The following is a 23,515-nucleotide window of genomic DNA, read 5'->3' on the forward strand; positions in this document are numbered from 1 at the left end:
ATTCAGTAAGAAGTGGTTTAGTGTTTAACCATGTTAAGTTGATTCAGTAAGAAGTGGTTTAGTGTTTAACCATGTTAAGTTGATTCAGTAAGAAGTGGTTTAGTGTTTAACCATGTTAAGTTGATTCAGTAAGAAGTGGTTTAGTGTTTAACCATGTTAAGTTGATTCAGTAGGAAGTGTTTGGATCACCACCACCACCGGAGAAAGACAGTGAAAACAGATTGAGGAAATAAACCTACTGACTCATGTATTTCAGTGTGTGTGTATGTGTATGTGTGTATGTGTGTATGTGTGTATGTGTATGTGTGTATGTGTATGTGTGTATGTGTATGTGTATGTGTGTGCGTGTGCTTGTGTGTGTGCGTGTGCGTGTGCTTGTGTGTGTGGTTGTGCGCGTGTGTGTGTGTGCGTGTGCGTGTGCGTGTGCGTGTGTGTGTGTGTGTGCGTGTGCGTGTGCATGTGTGCAGGATGGACTTTATTCAACATAACTAAAAAGACGGAACAGACAGACAAGACATCTCTGGTCTACGCTGATCAAAAACACTGGTGAGTGACACATATCTACACATATTAAATAGACATGTTATATACAGATTTATTTGTAATAGAGTTTAGTCAATGATTCTTGTAGTTTTGTAGAGCAGAAAAGGTTTAGAGGTAGAAAGAGTTACCAGCTCCATGCTCTAACCCAGGTTACCCCAAATCTCTCCTCTGCCCTGTGAAACATCTTGGTGGGGGGGGGGGGGGGGAGAGGAGAGGGTTGGGAAAACTGTGAAACATCTTGGGGGGGGGGGGGGGGGGGGGGGGTGCCGAGGAGAGGGTTGGGAAAACTGTGAAACATCTTGGGGGGGTGCCGAGGAGAGGGTTGGGAAAACTGTGAAACATCTTGGTGGGGGGTGCCGAGGAGGGGGTTGGGAAAACTTTGAAACATCTTGGGGGGGGGGGGGGGGTGCCGAGGAGAGGGTTGGGAACCTGTGAAACATCTTGGGGGGGGGGGGGGGGGATTGCGAAACCCTGTTCTAACCAAGTGAACCTTCAGAGACTTCTGTTCTATTCTGGATCTGAACATGTAGACACATGAAACGCTACAGCTGTAGATCTGTCCTCTTGCCTCCCTGAACACATATTAGTTCCATTCCAGTAGCAGCATATCACCATCAAGCCTTTGGGGGAACCAATCAACTAACCATCTAGCCTTTGGGGGAACCAATCAACTAACCATCTAGCCTTTGGGGGAACCAATCAACTAACCATCTAGCCTTTGGGTGAACCAATCAACTAACCATCTAGCCTTTGGGGGAACCAATCAACTAACCATCTAGCCTTTGGGTGAACCAATCAACTAACCATCTAGCCTTTGGGTGAACCAATCAACTAACCATCTAGCCTTTGGCTGAACCAATCAACTAACCATCTAGCCTTTGGCTGAACCAATCAACTAACCATCAAGCCTTTTATTCAGCCCATCAACTAACCATCAAGCCTTTTATTCAGCCAATCAACTAACCATCAAGCCTTTTATTCAGCCAATCAACTAACCATCAAGCCTTTTATTCAGCCAATCAACTAACCATCAAGCCTTTTATTCAGCCAATCAACTAACCATCAAGCCTTTTATTCAGCCAATCAACTAACCATCAAGCCTTTTATTCAGCCAATCAACTAACCATCAAGCCTTTTATTCAGCCAATCAACTAACCATCAAGCCTTTTATTCAGCCAATCAACTAACCATCAAGCCTTTTATTCAGCCAATCAACTAACCATCAAGCCTTTTATTCAGCCAATCAACTAACCATCAAGCCTTTGGGTGAACCAATCAACTAACCATCAAGCCTTTTATTCAGCCAATCAACTAACCATCAAGCCTTTTATTCAGCCAATCAACTAACCATCAAGCCTTTTATTCAGCCAATCAACTAACCATCAAGCCTTTTATTCAGCCAATCAACTAACCATCAAGTCTTTTATTCAGCCAATCAACTAACCATCAAGCCTTTGGGTGAACCAATCAACTAACCATCAAGCCTTTTATTCAGCCAATCAACTAACCATCAAGCCTTTGGGTGAACCAATCAACTAACCATCAAGCCTTTTATTCAGCCAATCAACTAACCATCAAGCCTTTTATTCGGCCAATCAACTAACCATCAAGCCTTTTATTCAGCCAATCAACTAACCATCAAGCCTTTTATTCAGCCAATCAACTAACCATCAAGCCTTTTATTCAGCCAATCAACTAACCATCAAGCCTTTGGGTGAACCAATCAACTAACCATCAAGCCTTTTATTCAGCCAATCAACTAACCATCAAGCCTTTGGGTGAACCAATCAACTAACCATCAAGCCTTTTATTCAGCCAATCAACTAACCATCAAGCCTTTGGGTGAACCAATCAACTAACCATCAAGCCTTTTATTCAGCCAATCAACTAACCATCAAGCCTTTGGGTGAACCAATCAACTAACCATCAAGCCTTTTATTCAGCCAATCAACTAACCATCAAGACTTTGGGTTCAGGTGTGTTGGTGGAATAATAGAACTTGAGCAGCCATCTGGAGTTATCTGTGATGGAGGGAAAGTATCCTAGAGTCATCTCTCCTGTGACGGCATGTTTGACCCTCTATGATGTCATCTCTCTGCGTCCTGTCCTCTCAGGGTTCCTGAGGATGATGTCAGGGTATTCACTGTCTGTGGTGGGTGTGGCGCTGCTCCTATCCTTGGGGCGATGCCAGAACGGATGCTTTGTCCAGGACGGAACACCAGGAGGGAAAGGAACTCCAGGCCGGGATGGACGACAAGGAGCAAAGGGAGACAAAGGAGAGCCAGGTAACAGAAACATGGAGGGATTGGAGAGACAATACAGAAGGGAGAAGAAGAGAAGGGGAGAGGAGGGAGAGGGGGGAAATAAGTAGAGAGAGGGAGAGGAGGGGAGAGGAGGAGAGAGGAGGGAGATAAGGGAGAGGAGGGGAGAGGAGGGAGATAAGGGAGAGGAGGGGAGAGGAGGGAGATAAGGGAGAGGAGGGGAGAGGAGGGAGATAAGGGAGAGAGGGAAAGAGGGAGAGGAGAGAGGAGGGAGATAAGGGGGAGGGAAAGAGGGAGAGGAGGAGAGAGGAGGGAGATAAGGGAGAGAGGGAAAGAGGGAGAGGAGGGGAGAGGAGGGAGATAAGGGAGAGGAGGGGAGAGGAGGGAGATAAGGGAGAGGAGAGGAGAGCAGGGAGATAAGGGAGAGGGAAAGAGAGAGATGAGGGGAGAGGAGGGAGATAAGGGAGAGAGGGAAAGAGGGAGAGGAGGGGAGAGGAGGGAGATAAGGGAGAGGAGGGGGGAGGAGGGAGATAAGGGAGAGGGAAAGAGGGAGAGGAGGGAGATAAGGGAGAGAGGGAAAGAGGGAGAGGAGGGGAGAGGAGGGAGATAAGGGAGAGGAGGGAAGAGGAGGGAGATAAGGGAGAGGGAAAGAGAGAGATGAGGGGAGAGGAGGGAGATAAGGGAGAGAGGGAAAGAGGGAGAGGAGGGAAGAGGAGGGAGATAAGGGAGAGGAGGGGAGAGGAGGGAGATAAGGGAGAGGGAAAGAGGGAGAGGAGGGGAGAGGAGGGAGATAAGGGAGAGAGGGAAAGAGGGAGAGGAGGGGAGAGGAGGGAGATAAGGGAGAGAGGGAAAGAGGGAGAGGAGGGGAGAGGAGGGAGATAAGGGAGAGGAGGGAAGAGGAGGGAGATAAGGGAGAGGGAAAGAGGGAGAGGAGGGGAGAGGAGGGAGATAAGGGAGAGGAGGGAAGAGGAGGGAGATAAGGGAGAGAAAAGAGGGAGAGGAGGGGAGAGGAAGAAACAGCATGTTACATAACCTGTCAGTAAAGAGGACTGTGTGGTCAGGGTCTGTTACAGTGTGGTGGTCAGGGTCTGTTACAGTGTGGTGGTCAGGGTCTGTTACAGTGTGGTGGTCAGGGTCTGTTACAGTGTGGTGGTCAGGGTCTGTTACAGTGTGGTGGTCAGGGTCTGTTATAGTGTGGTGGTCAGGGTCTGTAACAGTGTGGTGGTCAGGGTCTGTTACAGTGTGGTGGTCAGAGTCTGTTACAGTGTGGTCAGGGTCTGTTACAGTGTGGTCAGGGTCTGTTACAGTGTGGTGGTCAGGGTCTGTTACAGTGTGGTGGTCAGGGTCTGTTACAGTGTGGTCAGGGTCTGTTACAGTGTGGTGGTCAGGGTCTGGTACAGTGTGGTGGTCAGGGTCTGTTACAGTGTGGTGGTCAGGGTCTGTTACAGTGTGGTGGGCAGGGTCTGTTACAGTGTGGTGGTCAGGGTCTGTTACAGTGTGGTGGTCAGGGTCTGTTACAGTGTGGTGGTCAGGGTCTGTTACAGTGTGGTGGTCAGGGTCTGTTACAGTGTGGTGGTCAGGGTCTGTTACAGTGTGGTGGTCAGGGTCTGTTACAGTGTGGTCAGGGTCTGTTACAGTGTGGTCAGGGTCTGTTACAGTGTGGTCAGGGACTGTTACAGTGTGGTGGTCAGGGTCTGTTACAGTGTGGTCAGGGTCTGTTACAGTGTGGTGGTCAGGGTCTGTTATAGTGTGGTGGTCAGGGTCTGTTACAGTGTGGTGGTCAGGGTCTGTTACAGTGTGGTGGTCAGGGTCTGTTACAGTGTGGTGGTCAGGGTCTGTTACAGTGTGGTGGTCAGGGTCTGTTACAGTGTGGTGGTCAGGGTCTGTTACAGTGTGGTGGTCAGGGTCTGTTACAGTGTGGTCAGGGTCTGTTACAGTGTGGTGGTCAGGGTCTGTTACAGTGTGGTGGTCAGGGTCTGTTACAGTGTGGTCAGGATCTGTTACAGTGTGGGGGTTAGGGTCTGTTACAGTGTGGTGGTCGGGGTCTGTTACAGTGTGGTGGTCAGGGTCTGTTACAGTGTGGTGGTCAGGGTCTGTTACAGTGTGGTGGTCAGGGTCTGTTACAGTGTGGTGGTCGGGGTCTGTTACAGTGTGGTGGTCAGGGTCTGTTACAGTGTGGTGGTCAGGGTCTGTTACAGTGTGGTGGTCGGGGTCTGTTACAGTGTGGTGGTCAGGGTCTGTTACAGTGTGGTGGTCAGGGTCTGTTACAGTGTGGTCAGGGTCTGTTACAGTGTGGTGGTCAGGGTCTGTTACAGTGTGGTGGTCAGGGTCTGTTACAGTGTGGTGGTCAGGGTCTGTTATAGTGTGGTGGTCAGGGTCTGTAACAGTGTGGTGGTCAGGGTCTGTTACAGTGTGGTGGTCAGAGTCTGTTACAGTGTGGTCAGGGTCTGTTACAGTGTGGTCAGGGTCTGTTACAGTGTGGTGGTCAGGGTCTGTTACAGTGTGGTGGTCAGGGTCTGTTACAGTGTGGTCAGGGTCTGTTACAGTGTGGTCAGGGTCTGTTACAGTGTGGTGGTCAGGGTCTGTTACAGTGTGGTGGTCAGGGTCTGTTACAGTGTGGTGGTCAGGGTCTGTTACAGTGTGGTCAGGGTCTGTTACAGTGTGGTGGTCAGGGTCTGTTACAGTGTGGTGGTCAGGGTCTGTTACAGTGTGGTGGTCAGGGTCTGTTACAGTGTGGTGGTCAGGGTCTGTTACAGTGTGGTGGTCAGGGTCTGTTACAGTGTGGTCAGGGTCTGTTACAGTGTGGTCAGGGACTGTTACAGTGTGGTGGTCAGGGTCTGTTACAGTGTGGTCAGGGTCTGTTACAGTGTGGTGGTCAGGGTCTGTTATAGTGTGGTGGTCAGGGTCTGTTACAGTGTGGTGGTCAGGGTCTGTTACAGTGTGGTGGTCAGGGTCTGTTACAGTGTGGTGGTCAGGGTCTGTTACAGTGTGGTCAGGGTCTGTTACAGTGTGGTGGTCAGGGTCTGTTACAGTGTGGTGGTCAGGGTCTGTTACAGTGTGGTGGTCAGAGTCTGTTACAGTGTGGTGGTCAGGGTCTGTTACAGTGTGGTCAGGGTCTGTTACAGTGTGGTGGTCAGGGTCTGTTACAGTGTGGTGGTCAGGGTCTGTTACAGTGTGGTCAGGATCTGTTACAGTGTGGGGGTTAGGGTCTGTTACAGTGTGGTGGTCGGGGTCTGTTACAGTGTGGTGGTCAGGGTCTGTTACAGTGTGGTGGTCAGGGTCTGTTACAGTGTGGTCAGGGTCTGTTACAGTGTGGTGGTCAGGGTCTGTTACAGTGTGGTGGTCAGGGTCTGTTACAGTGTGGTGGTCAGGGTCTGTTACAGTGTGGTGGTCAGGGTCTGTTACAGTGTGGTGGTCGGGGTCTGTTACAGTGTGGTGGTCAGGGTCTGTTACAGTGTGGTGGTCAGGGTCTGTTACAGTGTGGTGGTCAGGGTCTGTTACAGTGTGGTGGTCAGGGTCTGTTACAGTGTGGTCAGGGTCTGTTACAGTGTGGTGGTCAGGGTCTGTTACAGTGTGGTGGTCAGGGTCTGTTACAGTGTGGTGGTCAGGGTCTGTTACAGTGTGGTGGTCAGGGTCTGTTACAGTGTGGTGGTCAGGGTCTGTTACCGTGTGGTGGTCGGGGTCTGTTACAGTGTGGTGGTCAGGGTCTGTTACAGTGTGGTGGTCAGGGTCTGTTACAGTGTGGTCAGGGTCTGTTACAGTGTGGTGGTCAGGGTCTGTTACAGTGTGGTGGTCAGGGTCTGTTACAGTGTGGTCAGGGTCTGTTACAGTGTGGTGGTCAGGGTCTGTTACAGTGTGGTGGTCAGGGTCTGTTATAGTGTGGTGGTCAGGGTCTGTTACGGTGTGGTGGTCAGGGTCTGTTACAGTGTGGTCAGGGTCTGTTACAGTGTGGTGGTCAGGGTCTGTAACAGTGTGGTGGTCAGGGTCTGTTACAGTGTGGTGGTCAGGGTCTGTTACAGTGTGGTGGTCAGGGTCTGTTACAGTGTGGTGGTCGGGGTCTGTTACAGTGTGGTGGTCAGGGTCTGTTACAGTGTGGTGGTCAGGGTCTGTTACAGTGTGGTGGTCAGGGTCTGTTACAGTGTGGTGGTCAGGGTCTGTTACAGTGTGGTCAGGGTCTGTTACAGTGTGGTGGTCAGGGTCTGTTACAGTGTGGTGGTCAGGGTCTGTTACAGTGTGGTGGTCAGGGTCTGTTACAGTGTGGTGGTCAGGGTCTGTTACAGTGTGGTGGTCAGGGTCTGTTACCGTGTGGTGGTCGGGGTCTGTTACAGTGTGGTGGTCAGGGTCTGTTACAGTGTGGTGGTCAGGGTCTGTTACAGTGTGGTCAGGGTCTGTTACAGTGTGGTGGTCAGGGTCTGTTACAGTGTGGTGGTCAGGGTCTGTTACAGTGTGGTCAGGGTCTGTTACAGTGTGGTGGTCAGGGTCTGTTACAGTGTGGTGGTCAGGGTCTGTTATAGTGTGGTGGTCAGGGTCTGTTACGGTGTGGTGGTCAGGGTCTGTTACAGTGTGGTCAGGGTCTGTTACAGTGTGGTGGTCAGGGTCTGTAACAGTGTGGTGGTCAGGGTCTGTTACAGTGTGGTGGTCAGGGTCTGTTACAGTGTGGTGGTCAGGGTCTGTTACAGTGTGGTGGTCAGGGTCTGTAACAGTGTGGTGGTCAGGGTCTGTTACAGTGTGGTGGTCAGAGTCTGTTACAGTGTGGTCAGGGTCTGTTACAGTGTGGTCAGGGTCTGTTACAGTGTGGTGGTCAGGGTCTGTTACAGTGTGGTGGTCAGGGTCTGTTACAGTGTGGTCAGGGTCTGTTACAGTGTGGTGGTCAGGGTCTGGTACAGTGTGGTGGTCAGGGTCTGTTACAGTGTGGTGGTCAGGGTCTGTTACAGTGTGGTGGTCAGGGTCTGTTACAGTGTGGTGGTCAGGGTCTGTTACAGTGTGGTGGTCAGGGTCTGTTACAGTGTGGTGGTCAGGGTCTGTTACAGTGTGGTGGTCAGGGTCTGTTACAGTGTGGTGGTCAGGGTCTGTTACAGTGTGGTGGTCAGGGTCTGTTACAGTGTGGTCAGGGTCTGTTACAGTGTGGTCAGGGTCTGTTACAGTGTGGTCAGGGACTGTTACAGTGTGGTGGTCAGGGTCTGTTACAGTGTGGTCAGGGTCTGTTACAGTGTGGTGGTCAGGGTCTGTTATAGTGTGGTGGTCAGGGTCTGTTACAGTGTGGTGGTCAGGGTCTGTTACAGTGTGGTGGTCAGGGTCTGTTACAGTGTGGTGGTCAGGGTCTGTTACAGTGTGGTGGTCAGGGTCTGTTACAGTGTGGTGGTCAGGGTCTGTTACAGTGTGGTGGTCAGGGTCTGTTACAGTGTGGTCAGGGTCTGTTACAGTGTGGTGGTCAGGGTCTGTTACAGTGTGGTGGTCAGGGTCTGTTACAGTGTGGTCAGGATCTGTTACAGTGTGGGGGTTAGGGTCTGTTACAGTGTGGTGGTCGGGGTCTGTTACAGTGTGGTGGTCAGGGTCTGTTACAGTGTGGTGGTCAGGGTCTGTTACAGTGTGGTGGTCAGGGTCTGTTACAGTGTGGTGGTCGGGGTCTGTTACAGTGTGGTGGTCAGGGTCTGTTACAGTGTGGTGGTCAGGGTCTGTTACAGTGTGGTGGTCGGGGTCTGTTACAGTGTGGTGGTCAGGGTCTGTTACAGTGTGGTGGTCAGGGTCTGTTACAGTGTGGTCAGGGTCTGTTACAGTGTGGTGGTCAGGGTCTGTTACAGTGTGGTGGTCAGGGTCTGTTACAGTGTGGTGGTCAGGGTCTGTTACAGTGTGGTGGTCAGGGTCTGTTATAGTGTGGTGGTCAGGGTCTGTAACAGTGTGGTGGTCAGGGTCTGTTACAGTGTGGTGGTCAGAGTCTGTTACAGTGTGGTCAGGGTCTGTTACAGTGTGGTCAGGGTCTGTTACAGTGTGGTGGTCAGGGTCTGTTACAGTGTGGTGGTCAGGGTCTGTTACAGTGTGGTCAGGGTCTGTTACAGTGTGGTCAGGGTCTGTTACAGTGTGGTGGTCAGGGTCTGTTACAGTGTGGTGGTCAGGGTCTGTTACAGTGTGGTGGTCAGGGTCTGTTACAGTGTGGTCAGGGTCTGTTACAGTGTGGTGGTCAGGGTCTGTTACAGTGTGGTGGTCAGGGTCTGTTACAGTGTGGTGGTCAGGGTCTGTTACAGTGTGGTGGTCAGGGTCTGTTACAGTGTGGTGGTCAGGGTCTGTTACAGTGTGGTCAGGGTCTGTTACAGTGTGGTCAGGGACTGTTACAGTGTGGTGGTCAGGGTCTGTTACAGTGTGGTCAGGGTCTGTTACAGTGTGGTGGTCAGGGTCTGTTATAGTGTGGTGGTCAGGGTCTGTTACAGTGTGGTGGTCAGGGTCTGTTACAGTGTGGTGGTCAGGGTCTGTTACAGTGTGGTGGTCAGGGTCTGTTACAGTGTGGTCAGGGTCTGTTACAGTGTGGTGGTCAGGGTCTGTTACAGTGTGGTGGTCAGGGTCTGTTACAGTGTGGTGGTCAGAGTTTGTTACAGTGTGGTGGTCAGGGTCTGTTACAGTGTGGTCAGGGTCTGTTACAGTGTGGTGGTCAGGGTCTGTTACAGTGTGGTGGTCAGGGTCTGTTACAGTGTGGTCAGGATCTGTTACAGTGTGGGGGTTAGGGTCTGTTACAGTGTGGTGGTCGGGGTCTGTTACAGTGTGGTGGTCAGGGTCTGTTACAGTGTGGTGGTCAGGGTCTGTTACAGTGTGGTCAGGGTCTGTTACAGTGTGGTGGTCAGGGTCTGTTACAGTGTGGTGGTCAGGGTCTGTTACAGTGTGGTGGTCAGGGTCTGTTACAGTGTGGTGGTCAGGGTCTGTTACAGTGTGGTGGTCGGGGTCTGTTACAGTGTGGTGGTCAGGGTCTGTTACAGTGTGGTGGTCAGGGTCTGTTACAGTGTGGTGGTCAGGGTCTGTTACAGTGTGGTGGTCAGGGTCTGTTACAGTGTGGTCAGGGTCTGTTACAGTGTGGTGGTCAGGGTCTGTTACAGTGTGGTGGTCAGGGTCTGTTACAGTGTGGTGGTCAGGGTCTGTTACAGTGTGGTGGTCAGGGTCTGTTACAGTGTGGTGGTCAGGGTCTGTTACCGTGTGGTGGTCGGGGTCTGTTACAGTGTGGTGGTCAGGTTCTGTTACAGTGTGGTGGTCAGGGTCTGTTACAGTGTGGTCAGGGTCTGTTACAGTGTGGTGGTCAGGGTCTGTTACAGTGTGGTGGTCAGGGTCTGTTACAGTGTGGTCAGGGTCTGTTACAGTGTGGTGGTCAGGGTCTGTTACAGTGTGGTGGTCAGGGTCTGTTATAGTGTGGTGGTCAGGGTCTGTTACGGTGTGGTGGTCAGGGTCTGTTACAGTGTGGTCAGGGTCTGTTACAGTGTGGTGGTCAGGGTCTGTAACAGTGTGGTGGTCAGGGTCTGTTACAGTGTGGTGGTCAGGGTCTGTTACAGTGTGGTGGTCAGGGTCTGTTACAGTGTGGTGGTCAGGGTCTGTTACAGTGTGGTCAGGGTCTGTTACAGTGTGGTGGTCAGGGTCTGTTACAGTGTGGTGGTCAGGGTCTGTTACAGTGTGGTCAGGGTCTGTTACAGTGTGGTCAGGGTCTGTTACAGTGTGGGGGTTAGGGTCTGTTACAGTGTGGTGGTCGGGGTCTGTTACAGTGTGGTGGTCAGGGTCTGTTACAGTGTGGTGGTCAGGGTCTGTTACAGTGTGGTCAGGGTCTGTTACAGTGTGGTGGTCAGGGTCTGTTACAGTGTGGTGGTCAGGGTCTGTTACAGTGTGGTGGTCAGGGTCTGTTACAGTGTGGTGGTCAGGGTCTGTTACAGTGTGGTGGTCAGGGTCTGTTACAGTGTGGTGGTCAGGGTCTGTTATAGTGTGGTGGTCAGGGTCTGTTACAGTGTGGTGGTCGGGGTCTGTTACAGTGTGGTGGTCAGGGTCTGTTACAGTGTGGTGGTCAGAGTCTGTTACAGTGTGGTCAGGGTCTGTTACAGTGTGGTCAGGGTCTGTTACAGTGTGGGGGTTAGGGTCTGTTACAGTGTGGTGGTCGGGGTCTGTTACAGTGTGGTGGTCAGGGTCTGTTACAGTGTGGTGGTCAGGGTCTGTTACAGTGTGGTCAGGGTCTGTTACAGTGTGGTGGTCAGGGTCTGTTACAGTGTGGTGGTCAGGGTCTGTTACAGTGTGGTGGTCAGGGTCTGTTACAGTGTGGTGGTCAGGGTCTGTTACAGTGTGGTGGTCGGGGTCTGTTACAGTGTGGTGGTCGGGGTCTGTTACAGTGTGGTGGTCAGGGTCTGTTACAGTGTGGTCAGGGTCTGTTACAGTGTGGTGGTCAGGGTCTGTTACAGTGTTGTGGTCAGGGTCTGTTATAGTGTGGTGGTCAGGGTCTGTTACAGTGTGGTGGTCAGGGTCTGTTACAGTGTGGTGGTCAGGGTCTGTTACAGTGTGGTCAGGGTCTGTTACAGTGTGGTGGTCAGGGTCTGTTACCGTGTGGTGGTCAGGGTCTGTTACAGTGTGGTGGTCAGGGTCTGTTACAGTGTGGTGGTCAGGGTCTGTTACAGTGTGGTGGTCAGGGTCTGTTACAGTGTGGTCAGGGTCTGTTACAGTGTGGTGGTCAGGGTCTGTTACAGTGTGGTGGTCAGGGTCTGTTACAGTGTTGTGGTCAGGGTCTGTTACAGTGTGGTCAGGGTCTGTTACAGTGTGGTGGTCAGGGTCTGTTACAGTGTGGTGGTCAGGGTCTGTTACAGTGTGGTGGTCAGGGTCTGTTACAGTGTGGTGGTCAGGGTCTGTTACAGTGTGGTCAGGGTCTGTTACAGTGTGGTGGTCAGGGTCTGGTACAGTGTGGTGGTCAGGGTCTGTTACAGTGTGGTGGGCAGGGTCTGTTACAGTGTGGTCAGGGTCTGTTACAGTGTGGTGGTCAGGGTCTGTTACAGTGTGGTGGTCAGGGTCTGTTACAGTGTGGTGGTCAGGGTCTGTTACAGTGTGGTGGTCAGGGTCTGTTACAGTGTGGTGGTCAGGGTCTGTTACAGTGTGGTGGTCAGGGTCTGTTACAGTGTGGTGGTCAGGGTCTGTTACAGTGTGGTGGTCAGGGTCTGGTCTGTTACAGTGTGGTGGTCAGGGTCTGGTCTGTTACAGTGTGGTGGTCAGGGTCTGTTACAGTGTGGTCAGGGTCTGTTACAGTGTGGTGGTCAGGGTCTGTTACAGTGTGGTGGGCAGGGTCTGTTACAGTGTGGTGGTCAGGGTCTGTTACAGTGTGGTGGTCAGGGTCTGTTACAGTGTGGTCAGGGTCTGTTACAGTGTGGTGGTCGGGGTCTGTTACAGTGTGGTGGTCAGGGTCTGTTACAGTGTGGTGGTCAGGGTCTGTTACAGTGTGGTGGGCAGGGTCTGTTACAGTGTGGTGGTCAGGGTCTGTTACAGTGTGGTCAGGGTCTGTTACAGTGTGGTGGTCAGGGTCTGTTATAGTGTGGTGGTCAGGGTCTGTTACAGTGTGGTGGTCAGGGTCTGTTACAGTGTGGTCAGGGCCTGTTACAGTGTGGTCAGGGTCTGTTACAGTGTGGTGGTCAGGGTCTGTTACAGTGTGGTCAGGGTCTGTTACAGTGTGGTCAGGGTCTGTTATAGTGTGGTGGTCAGGGTCTGTTACAGTGTGGTGGTCAGGGTCTGTTACAGTGTGGTGGTCAGGGTCTGTTACAGTGTGGTGGTCAGGGTCTGTTACAGTGTGGTGGTCAGGGTCTGTTACAGTGTGGTGGTCAGGGTCTGTTACAGTGTGGTCAGGGTCTGTTACAGTGTGGTGGTCAGGGTCTGTTACAGTGTGGTGGTCAGGGTCTGTTACAGTGTGGTGGTCAGGGTCTGTTACAGTGTGGTGGTCAGGGTCTGTTACAGTGTGGTGGTCAGGGTCTGTTACAGTGTGGTGGTCAGGGTCTGTTACAGTGTGGTGGTCAGGGTCTGTTACAGTGTGGTCAGGGTCTGTTACAGTGTGGTCAGGGTCTGTTACAGTGTGGTGGTCAGGGTCTGTTACAGTGTGGTGGTCAGGGTCTGTTACAGTGTGGTCAGGGTCTGTTACAGTGTGGTGGTCAGGGTCTGTTACAGTGTGGTCAGGGTCTGTTACAGTGTGGTGGTCAGGGTCTGTTACAGTGTGGTGGTCAGGGTCTGTTACAGTGTGGTGGTCAGGGTCTGTTACAGTGTGGTGGTCAGGGTCTGTTACAGTGTGGTGGTCAGGGTCTGTTACAGTGTGGTCAGGGTCTGTTACAGTGTGGTCAGGGTCTGTTACAGTGTGGTGGTCAGGGTCTGTTACAATGTGGTCAGGGTCTGTTACAGTGTGGTGGTCAGGGTCTGTTACAGTGTGGTGGTCAGGGTCTGTTACAGTGTGGTGGTCAGGGTCTGTTACAGTGTGGTGGTCGGGGTCTGTTACAGTGTGGTGGTCAGGGTCTGTTACAGTGTGGTGGTCAGGGTCTGTTATAGTGTGGTGGTCAGGGTCTGTTACCGTGTGGTGGTCAGGGTCTGTTACAGTGTGGTGGTCAGGGTCTGTTACAGTGTGGTCAGGGTCTGTTACAGTGTGGTGGTCAGGGTCTGTTACAGTGTGGTGGTCGGGGTCTGTTACAGTGTGGTGGTCAGGGTCTGTTACAGTGTGGTGGTCAGGGTCTGTTACAGTGTGGTGGTCGGGGTCTGTTATAGTGTGGTGGTCAGGGTCTGTTATAGTGTGGTGGTCAGGGTCTGTTACAGTGTGGTCAGGGTCTGTTACAGTGTGGTGGTCAGGGTCTGTTACAATGTGGTCAGGGTCTGTTACAGTGTGGTGGTCAGGGTCTGTTACAGTGTGGTGGTCAGGGTCTGTTACAGTGTGGTGGTCAGGGTCTGTTACAGTGTGGTGGTCAGGGTCTGTTACAGTGTGGTCAGGGTCTGTTACAGTGTGGTGGTCAGGGTCTGTTACAGTGTGGTCAGGGTCTGTTACAGTGTGGTCAGGGTCTGTTACAGTGTGGTGGTCAGGGTCTGTTACAATGTGGTCAGGGTCTGTTACAGTGTGGTGGTCAGGGTCTGTTACAGTGTGGTGGTCAGGGTCTGTTACAATGTGGTCAGGGTCTGTTACAGTGTGGTGGTCAGGGTCTGTTACAGTGTGGTGGTCAGGGTCTGGTACAGTGTGGTGGTCAGGGTCTGTTACAGTGTGGTGGTCAGGGTCTGTTACAGTGTGGTCAGGGACTGTTACAGTGTGGTGGTCAGGGTCTGTTACAGTGTGGTGGTCAGGGTCTGTTACAGTGTGGTGGTCAGGGTCTGTTATAGTGTGGTGGTCAGGGTCTGGTACAGTGTGGTGGTCGGGGTCTGTTACAGTGTGGTGGTCAGGGTCTGTTACAGTGTGGTGGTCAGGGTCTGGTACAGTGTGGTGGTCGGGGTCTGTTACAGTGTGGTGGTCAGGGTCTGTTACAGTGTGGTGGTCAGGGTCTGTTATAGTGTGGTGGTCAGGGTCTGTTACAGTGTGGTGGTCAGGGTCTGTTACAGTGTGGTGGTCAGGGTCTGTTACAGTGTGGTCAGGGTCTGTTACAGTGTGGTGGTCAGGGTCTGTTACAGTGTGGTGGTCAGGGTCTGTTACAGTGTGGTGGTCAGGGTCTGTTACAGTGTGGTGGTCAGGGTCTGTTACAGTGTGGTCAGGGTCTGTTACAGTGTGGTGGTCAGGGTCTGTTACAGTGTGGTGGTCGGGGTCTGTTACAGTGTGGTGGTCGGGGTCTGTTACAGTGTGGTGGTCGGGGTCTGTTACAGTGTGGTGGTCAGGGTCTGTTACAGTGTGGTCAGGGTCTGTTACAGTGTGGTCAGGGTCTGTTACAGTGTGGTGGTCGGGGTCTGTTACAGTGTGGTGGTCGGGGTCTGTTACAGTGTGGTGGTCAGGGTCTGTTACAGTGTGGTGGTCAGGGTCTGTTACAGTGTGGTGGTCAGGGTCTGTTACAGTGTGGTCAGGGTCTGTTACAGTGTGGTGGTCAGGGTCTGTTACAGTGTGGTGGTCAGGGTCTGTTACAGTGTGGTCAGGGTCTGTTACAGTGTGGTGGTCGGGGTCTGTTACAGTGTGGTGGTCAGGGTCTGTTACAGTGTGGTGGTCAGGGTCTGTTGTATTGATCTGAAAAGTGAAGTACACATCGAATGGTTGCTGTTTAGTAAACCTCGGTCCCTCCCTCATCTTTCTCCCAGCTGTGCTGGATGCGGTGTTGCCCGGTGTACTGAAAGGGATGAAGGGGAGCCGGGGGGTTCCGGGGGACATGGGGCCTAAAGGTTTAAGTGGAGATCTGGGACCTGAGGGTCCTTCTGGGCCCCCTGGCGCCCCTGGTCCCGCAGGGAGAGGCGGGGACCAATCCCATCAACACCGTGCGGCCTTCTCCGTGTCCCGGACAGACATCTCCTACCCCCCCTACAGACGAACCCTGACCTATAACTCCGCCATCACCGACAGCAGCCTGATCAGTTTGACCTCTGGAATATTCACCTGCAGCATACCTGGAGTCTACTATTTTGTCTTCCACTCAGTGGCCAAGGTAGGCAGACAGGTATTACACAGGTAGGCAGACAGGTATTACACAGGTAGGTAGACAGGTATTACACAGGTAGGCAGACAGGTATTACACAGGTAGGCAGACAGGTATTACACAGGTAGGTAGACAGGTATTACCCAGGTAGGCAGACAGGTATTACACAGGTAGGCAGACAGGTATTACACAGGTAGGCAGACAGGTATTACACAGGTAGGCAGACAGGTATTACACAGGTAGGCAGACAGGTATTACACAGGTAGGCAGACAGGTATTACACAGGTAGGTAGACAGTTATTACACAGGTAGGCAGACAGGTATTACACAGGTAGGCAGACAGGTATTACACAGGTAGGTAGACAGGTATTACACAGGTAGGCAGACAGGTATTACACAGGTAGGCAGACAGGTATTACACAGGTAGGCAGACAGGTATTACACAGGTAGGCAGACAGGTATTACACAGGTAGGTAGACAGGTATTACACAGGTAGGTAGACAGGTATTACACAGGTAGGTAGACAGGTATTACACACACAGGTATTACACAGGTAGGCAGACAGGTATTACACAGGTAGGCAGACAGGTATTACACAGGTAGGTAGACAGGTATTACACAGGTAGGCAGGCAGGTATTACACAGGTAGGCAGACAGGTATTACACAGGTAGGCAGACATGTATTACACAGGTAGGCAGACAGGTATTACACAGGTAGGCAGACAGGTATTACACAGGTAGGTAGACAGGTATTACACAGGTAGGCAGACAGGTATTACACAGGTAGGCAGACAGGTATTACACAGGTAGGCAGACAGGTATTACACAGGTAGGCAGACAGGTATTACACAGGTAGGTAGACAGGTATTACACAGGTAGGCAGACAAGTATTACACAGGTAGGCAGACAAGTATTACACAGGTAGGCAGACAGGTATTACACAGGTAGGCAGACAAGTATTACACAGGTAGGCAGACAGGTATTACACAGGTAGGCAGACAAGTATTACACAGGTAGGCAGACAGGTATTACACAGGTAGGTAGACAGGTATTACACAGGTAGGCAGACAGGTATTACACAGGTAGGCAGACAGGTATTACACAGGTAGGCAGACAGGTATTACACAGGTAGGCAGACAGGTATTACACAGGTAGGTAGACAGGTATTACACAGGTAGGCAGACAAGTATTACACAGGTAGGCAGACAAGTATTACACAGGTAGGCAGACAGGTATTACACAGGTAGGCAGACAAGTATTACACAGGTAGGCAGACAGGTATTACACAGGTAGGCAGACAGGTATTACACAGGTAGGCAGACAAGTATTACACAGGTAGGCAGACAGGTATTACACAGGTAGGTAGACAGGTATTACACACACAGGTATTACACAGGTAGGCAGACACACAGACAGGTATTACATAGTCAGATATTACACAGGTAGGAAGACACACAGACAGGTATTACATAGACAGATATTACACAGGTAGGAAGACACACAGACAGGTATTACATATACAGATATTACACAGGTAGGCAGACAGGTATTACATAGACACACAGGTATTACACAGGTATTACATAGACAGACAGGTATTACACAGACACACAAGTATTCAATAGACAGGCAGAGAGGTATTACATAGGCACACAGTTATTACACAGGTAGGCAGACACACAGGTATTACACAGACACACAGACACACAGACAGGTATTACATAGACAGACAGACAGACAGACAGACAAGTATTACATAGACAGACAGACAGACAGACAGACAGACAGACAGACAGACAGACAGACAGACAGACAAGTATTACATAGACAGACAAACAGGTATTACACAGACAGACAGACAGACAGACAGACAGACAGACAGACAGACAGACAGACAGACAGACAGACAGACAAGTATTACATAGATAGACAGGTATTACATAAACAGACAGACACACAGACAGGTATTACATAGACAGACAGACAGACAGACAGACAGACAGACAGACAGACAGACAGACAGACAAGTATTACATAGACAGACAGACAGACAGACAGACAAGTATTACTCTCTCTTTCGACATCTTGTAAAACTGTGTTTGTGTGTGTGTGTGTGTGTGTGTGTGTGTGTGTGTGTGTGTGTGTGTGTGTGTGTGTGTGTGTGTGTGTGTGTGTGTGTGTGTGTGTGTGTGTGTGTGTGTGTGTGTGTGTGTGTAGGTGGGCATGTGTCTGTATCTGAATAGTGACGCGCTGGGAGAGAGGAAGCTGGGTTTCTGTGACTACAACAGCAGAGCCACTACTCAGGTAAGGTTACTATGACAACACCAGGTAGGGTTACTATGACAACACCAAGTAGGGACTGATGACACCAAATTGGGTTACTATGACGACATCAGGTTGGGTTACTATGACGAAACCGGGTAAAGAGTTTAAGAATGTTAATTTATCAATTTCAGAATCAACCGTATACAGCTTTAACAACATATATTGCTATGAAGCCAAATATCTTAACACTATTTTATCGTTAATTCCATGATGTGTAGGTTCTGTCCGGAGGTGTGGTGTTGGACCTATCACGTGGCAACAAGGTGGGAACCATCCTCCATACTAACCAATCAGCACATACTATCATCCATATTAACCAATCACCACACAGCATCCTCCTAACTAACCAACCACCAGTGGTTCCCAAACGTTTTATAGTCCCGTACCCCTTCAAACATTCAACCTCCAGCTGTACCCCCTCTAGCACCAGGGTCAGCGCACTCCAGCTGTACCCCCTCTAGCACCAGGGTCAGCGCACTCCAGCTGTACCCCCTCTAGCACCAGGGTCAGCGCACTCCAGCTGTACCCCCTCTAGCACCAGGGTCAGCGCACTCCAGCTGTACCCCCTCTAGCACCAGGGTCAGCGCACTCCAGCTGTACCCCCTCTAGCACCAGGGTCAGCGCACTCCAGCTGTACCCCCTCTAGCACCAGGGTCAGCGCACTCCAGCTGTACCCCCTCTAGCACCAGGGTCAGCACACTCCAGCTGTACCCCCTCTAGCACCAGGGTCAGCACACTCCAGCTGTACCCCCTCTAGCACCAGGGTCAGCACACTCCAGCTGTACCCCCTCTAGCACCAGGGTCAGCACACTCCAGCTGTACCCCCTCTAGCACCAGGGTCAGCACACTCCAGCTGTACCCCCTCTAGCACCAGGGTCAGCACACTCCAGCTGTACCCCCTCTAGCACCAGGGTCAGCACACTCCAGCTGTACCCCCTCTAGCACCAGGGTCAGCACACTCCAGCTGTACCCCCTCTAGCACCAGGGTCAGCACACTCCAGCTGTACCCCCTCTAGCACCAGGGTCAGCACACTCCAGCTGTACCCCCTCTAGCACCAGGGTCAGCACACTCCAGCTGTACCCCCTCTAGCACCAGGGTCAGCACACTCCAGCTGTACCCCCTCTAGCACCAGGGTCAGCACACTCCAGCTGTACCCCCTCTAGCACCAGGGTCAGCGCACTCCAGCTGTACCCCCTCTAGCACCAGGGTCAGCGCACTCCAGCTGTACCCCCTCTAGCACCAGGGTCAGCGCACTCCAGCTGTACCCCCTCTAGCACCAGGGTCAGCACACTCCAGCTGTACCCCCTCTAGCACCAGGGTCAGCACACTCCAGCTGTACCCCCTCTAGCACCAGGGTCAGCACACTCCAGCTGTACCCCCTCTAGCACCAGGGTCAGCACACTCCAGCTGTACCCCCTCTAGCACCAGGGTCAGCACACTCTCAAATGTTGTTTTTTGCCATCATTGTAAGCCTGCCACACACACACTATACGATACATTTAATAAACAGGAGAATGAGTGTGAGTTTTTGTCACAACCCGGCTCATGGGAAGTGACAAAGAGCTCTTATAGGACCAGGGCACAAATAATAATATAATAATAATCAATCATTTTAATCTTTATTTAGACATCTTACATATTAAAACCTTATTTGTTCATAAAAAAATGGTGAATAACTCACCACAGGTTAATGAGAAGGGTGTGCTTGAAAGGATGCACATAACTCTGCAATGTTGGGTTGTATTGGAGAGAGTCTCAGTCTTAATTTTCCACACACAGTCTGTGCCTGTATTTAGTTTTCATGCTAGTGAGGGCCGAGAATCCACTCTCACATAGGTACGTGGTTGCAAAGGGCATCAGTGTCTTAACAGCGCAATTTGCCAAGGCAAGATACTCTGAGCGCAGCCCGATCCAGAAATCTGGCAGTGGCTTCTGATTAAATTCAATTTTCACAGAACCGCTTGTTGCAATTTTGATGAGTCTCTCTTGTTCAGATATCGGTAAGTGGACTAGAGGCAGGGCATGAAAGGGATAACGAATCCAGTTGTTTGTGTCGTCCATTTCGGGAAAGTACCTGCGTAATTGCGCACCCAGCTCACTCAGGTGCTTCGCAATATCACATTTGACATTGTCCGTAAGCTTGAGTTCATTTGCACACAAAAAATCATACAATGATGGAAAGACCTGTGTGTTGTCCTTGTTAATGCAGACAGAGAAGAGCTCCAACTTCTTAATCATAACCTCAATTTTGTCCTGCACATTGAATATAGTTGCAGAGAGTCCCTGTAATCCTAGATTCAGATCATTCAGGCGAGAAAAAACATCACCCAGATAAGCCAGTCATGTGAGAAACTCGTCATCATGCAAGCGGTCAGACAAGTGAAAATTATGGTCAATAAAGAAAACTTTAAGTTTGTCTCTCAATTCAAAAAAACATGTCAATACTTTGCCCCTTGATAACCAGCTCTCTTCTGTATGTTGTAAAAGCGTTACATGGTCGCTGCCCATATCAATGCATAATGCAGAAAACACACGAGAGTTCAGGGGCCTTGCTTTAACAAAGTTAACCATTTTCACTGTAGTGTCCAAAACGTCTTTCAAGCTGTCAGGCATTCCCTTGGCAGCAAGAGCCTCTTGGTGGATGCTGCAGTGTACCCAAGTGGCGTCGGGTGCAACTGCTTGCACGCGCGTTACCACTCCACTATGTCTCCCTGTCATGGCTTTTGCGCCATCAGTACAGATACAAACACATCTTGACCACCAAAGTCCATTTGATGTCACAAAGCTGTCCAGTACTTTAAAAATATCCTCTCCTGTTGTCCTGATTTCCAGTGGTTTGCAGAAGAGGATGTCTTCCTTAATTGACCCCCCCATAATCGTAACGGACATATACCAGTAGCTGTGCCAGGCCCGCCACGTCTGTTGACTCATCCAGCTGTAACGCATATAATTCACTGGCTTGTATGCGAAGCAGTAATTGTTTCAAAACATCTCCTGGCATGTCAGTGATGCATCGTGAAACAGTGTTGTTTGATGAAGGCATTGTCTGTATAGTTTTTGGGGTCTTTTCCCTCAGCATTGTCCCTGCCATGTCCCAGCCATATTAGCAGAAAGAATTAAGTCCTCCACAATAGTATGGGGCCTGTCTGTCCTAGCCATTCTGTAGCTCACCATTTAAGACTCTTCTAGCCCCTTCTTATTAATGGTATCTGTTGCTTTTATACATGTCTTACTACTCGAAAGTCGTCTTTATTCTCGCTCAAAAAACTCCAGTGTCTTATTTTTTAAATTGTCATGTTTCGTTTCTAAATGTCTGCGCAAGAGTGAAGGTTTCCCGCGAGAGAGTAACGTTTAATGTGATTGGATGTTAACTATTTGACTAGGCTACCTGTATTTGACATTGTGTTGTTATTTCGCTGAACACTAGACGGTTTAATTGTATTTTTGGCGGTGAAACGAGGCGACTCAGGCCAGAATAAAACATCACCCAAATGTATAGCCCCGTTGGAAAATATAAATGGACTGTTTGAAAATGTGAAAAAATATAATAATATATATATATATATTTTAAAATGTGAATCACATTTAATTTGGCGTACCCCCGACGACATTGCACATACCCTAGTTTGGGAATACCTGCTCCATACTAACTAATCAGCATACAGCATCCCCCATACTAACCAATCAGCACAGAGCATCATCTATTCTAACCAATCAGCACAGAGCATCATCTATTCTAATTAATCAGCACACAGCATCCCCCATACTAACCAATCAGCACAGAGCATCATCTATTCTAACTAATCAGCACACAGCATCCCCCATACTAACCAATCAGCACAGAGCATCATCTATTCTAACTAATCAGCACACAGCATCCCCCATACTAACCAATCAGCACAGAGCATCATCCAGTGGGAACTGTAAGTGCCTTCTAAACCTACAGAGAAGGCCTAAGGGTTGATAAAATAATAGATGTATTTTTTAAATAAAAATGTCATTTCAATTTCTATTTAATTTCTATCTTTTCAATAATATTTAAATGGTAATCTTATTATTTTATTATTTTCAATGATATTCTAATTTAATGTCTTGAGTTTGTGTTGGAAAGGAAAGGGTTAACGCTGAAGAGAAAAAATATCCAATCAGGATTTTCTTTGGTGGTCTCTGGGGAGATAAAACCAGCCAACTAGCTTAGCTATTGGCTTTCAGAAGCTAGAAAGAATGCCTCTGCCATTCAACAGTATTAGAGCAGAATTTTGGAGTGACAGTGGAATCAACCAATCACATTTTGACTTGCAATGGGTGGGAAAATGTAGGGCTAGAGACACGTCACTACTGAGAGTGTGAGCCAATAGCACAAGCTCTAGCTTTCCTATGGTCAAGTTAGTTTGTGTTGTAGACTAGTGTGTAGGTGTTATCTTTGAGGACTGAGGAGGATGTGTTTGCTAATTTGTTACCATCGCCCTTTTCAAGATTAACTTTCAAATAAGAAGTTAAAATTATCATAATCATGCCACTGTTTTATTATAGCATCTCACTTGCTGTTAACTATCTACGGGTGACCATGACTGGGTGAAACACGGGTGACCGTGACTGGGTGAAACACGGGTGACCGTGACTGGGTGAAACGCGGGTGACCGTGACTGGGTGAAACGCGGGTGACCGTGACTGGGTGAAACACGGGTGACCGTGACTGGGTGAAACACGGGTGACCGTGACTGGGTGAAACACGGGTGACCGTGACTGGGTGAAACACGGGTGACCATGACTGGGTGAAACACGGGTGACCGTGACTGGGTGAAACACGGGTGACCGTGACTGGGTGAAACACGGGTGACCGTGACTGGGTGAAACACGGGTGACCGTGACTGGGTGAAACACGGGCGACCGTGACTGGGTGAAACACGGGTGACCGTGTCTGGGTGAAACACGGGTGACCGTGTCTGGGTGAAACACGGGTGACCGTGACTGGGTGAAACACGGGTGACCGTGTCTGGGTGAAACACGGGTGACCGTGACTGGGTGAAACACGGGCGACCGTGACTGGGTGAAACACGGGCGATCGTGACTGGGTGAAACACGGGTGACCGTGGCTGGGTGAAACACGGGCGATCGTGACTGGGTGAAACACGGGTGACCGTGGCTGGGTGAAACACGGGTGATCGTGACTGGGTGAAACACGGGTGACCGTGACTGGGTGGAACACGGGCGACCACGACTGGGTGAAACACGGGCGACCGTGACTGGGTGGAACACGGGCGACCGCGACTGGGTGAAACACGGGCGACCGTGACTGGGTGGAACACGGGCGACCGCGACTGGGTGAAACACGGGCGACCGTGACTGGGTGAAACACGGGCGACCGTGACTGGGTGGAACACGGGCGACCGTGACTGGGGGAAACACGGGCGACCGTGACTGGGGGAAACACGGGCGACCGTGACTGGGGGAAACACGGGCGACCGTGACTGGGTGAAACACGGGCGACCGTGACTGGGTGAAACACGGGCGACCGTGACTGGGTGAAACACGGGTGCATTAAACTTTAGATCACAGGTTACTTTGTGTGCAGAACTTGATGAAATACGTTTGCAATGGGCTGTAGCTAATGCTAATGCTAATGCTAATGCTAATGCTAATGCTAATGCTAATGCTAATGCTAGTACATTTTGATTTGGAAATGCTAAACGGTTGTATTTTTATTGTCATGATTGGGGCCTGCTGGCTTATTGTGTCAGATTGAATGGGATGTGACTGCTGTCTTTCCATCAGCTGTGCTATATAGGCCTAACTCTTCTTATAATGGGATGTGA

At 50.6% G+C, this 23,515-nt stretch overlaps 1 protein-coding gene across 1 annotated transcript in view; it reads left to right on the forward strand.

Annotated features, from left to right (window-relative positions):
- The window catches only part of c1qa (complement component 1, q subcomponent, A chain), a 35,050-nt gene that overhangs the window by 9,264 nt on the left and 2,271 nt on the right, over positions 1-23,515 (forward strand). Inside the window, exons 2-6 of the mRNA XM_055936906.1 lie at positions 468-546; positions 2,658-2,828; positions 15,042-15,382; positions 17,591-17,677; positions 17,917-17,961. Of these exons, the coding sequence (XP_055792881.1) occupies positions 2,669-2,828; positions 15,042-15,382; positions 17,591-17,677; positions 17,917-17,961 (633 nt within the window). The 5' untranslated portion in view covers positions 468-546; positions 2,658-2,668. The remainder of the gene's footprint in view (positions 1-467; positions 547-2,657; positions 2,829-15,041; positions 15,383-17,590; positions 17,678-17,916; positions 17,962-23,515) is intronic.

The sequence above is a fragment of the Salvelinus fontinalis genome, chromosome 10 (genome assembly GCF_029448725.1).
Source record: "Salvelinus fontinalis isolate EN_2023a chromosome 10, ASM2944872v1, whole genome shotgun sequence".
Classification (NCBI taxonomy): domain Eukaryota; kingdom Metazoa; phylum Chordata; class Actinopteri; order Salmoniformes; family Salmonidae; genus Salvelinus; species Salvelinus fontinalis.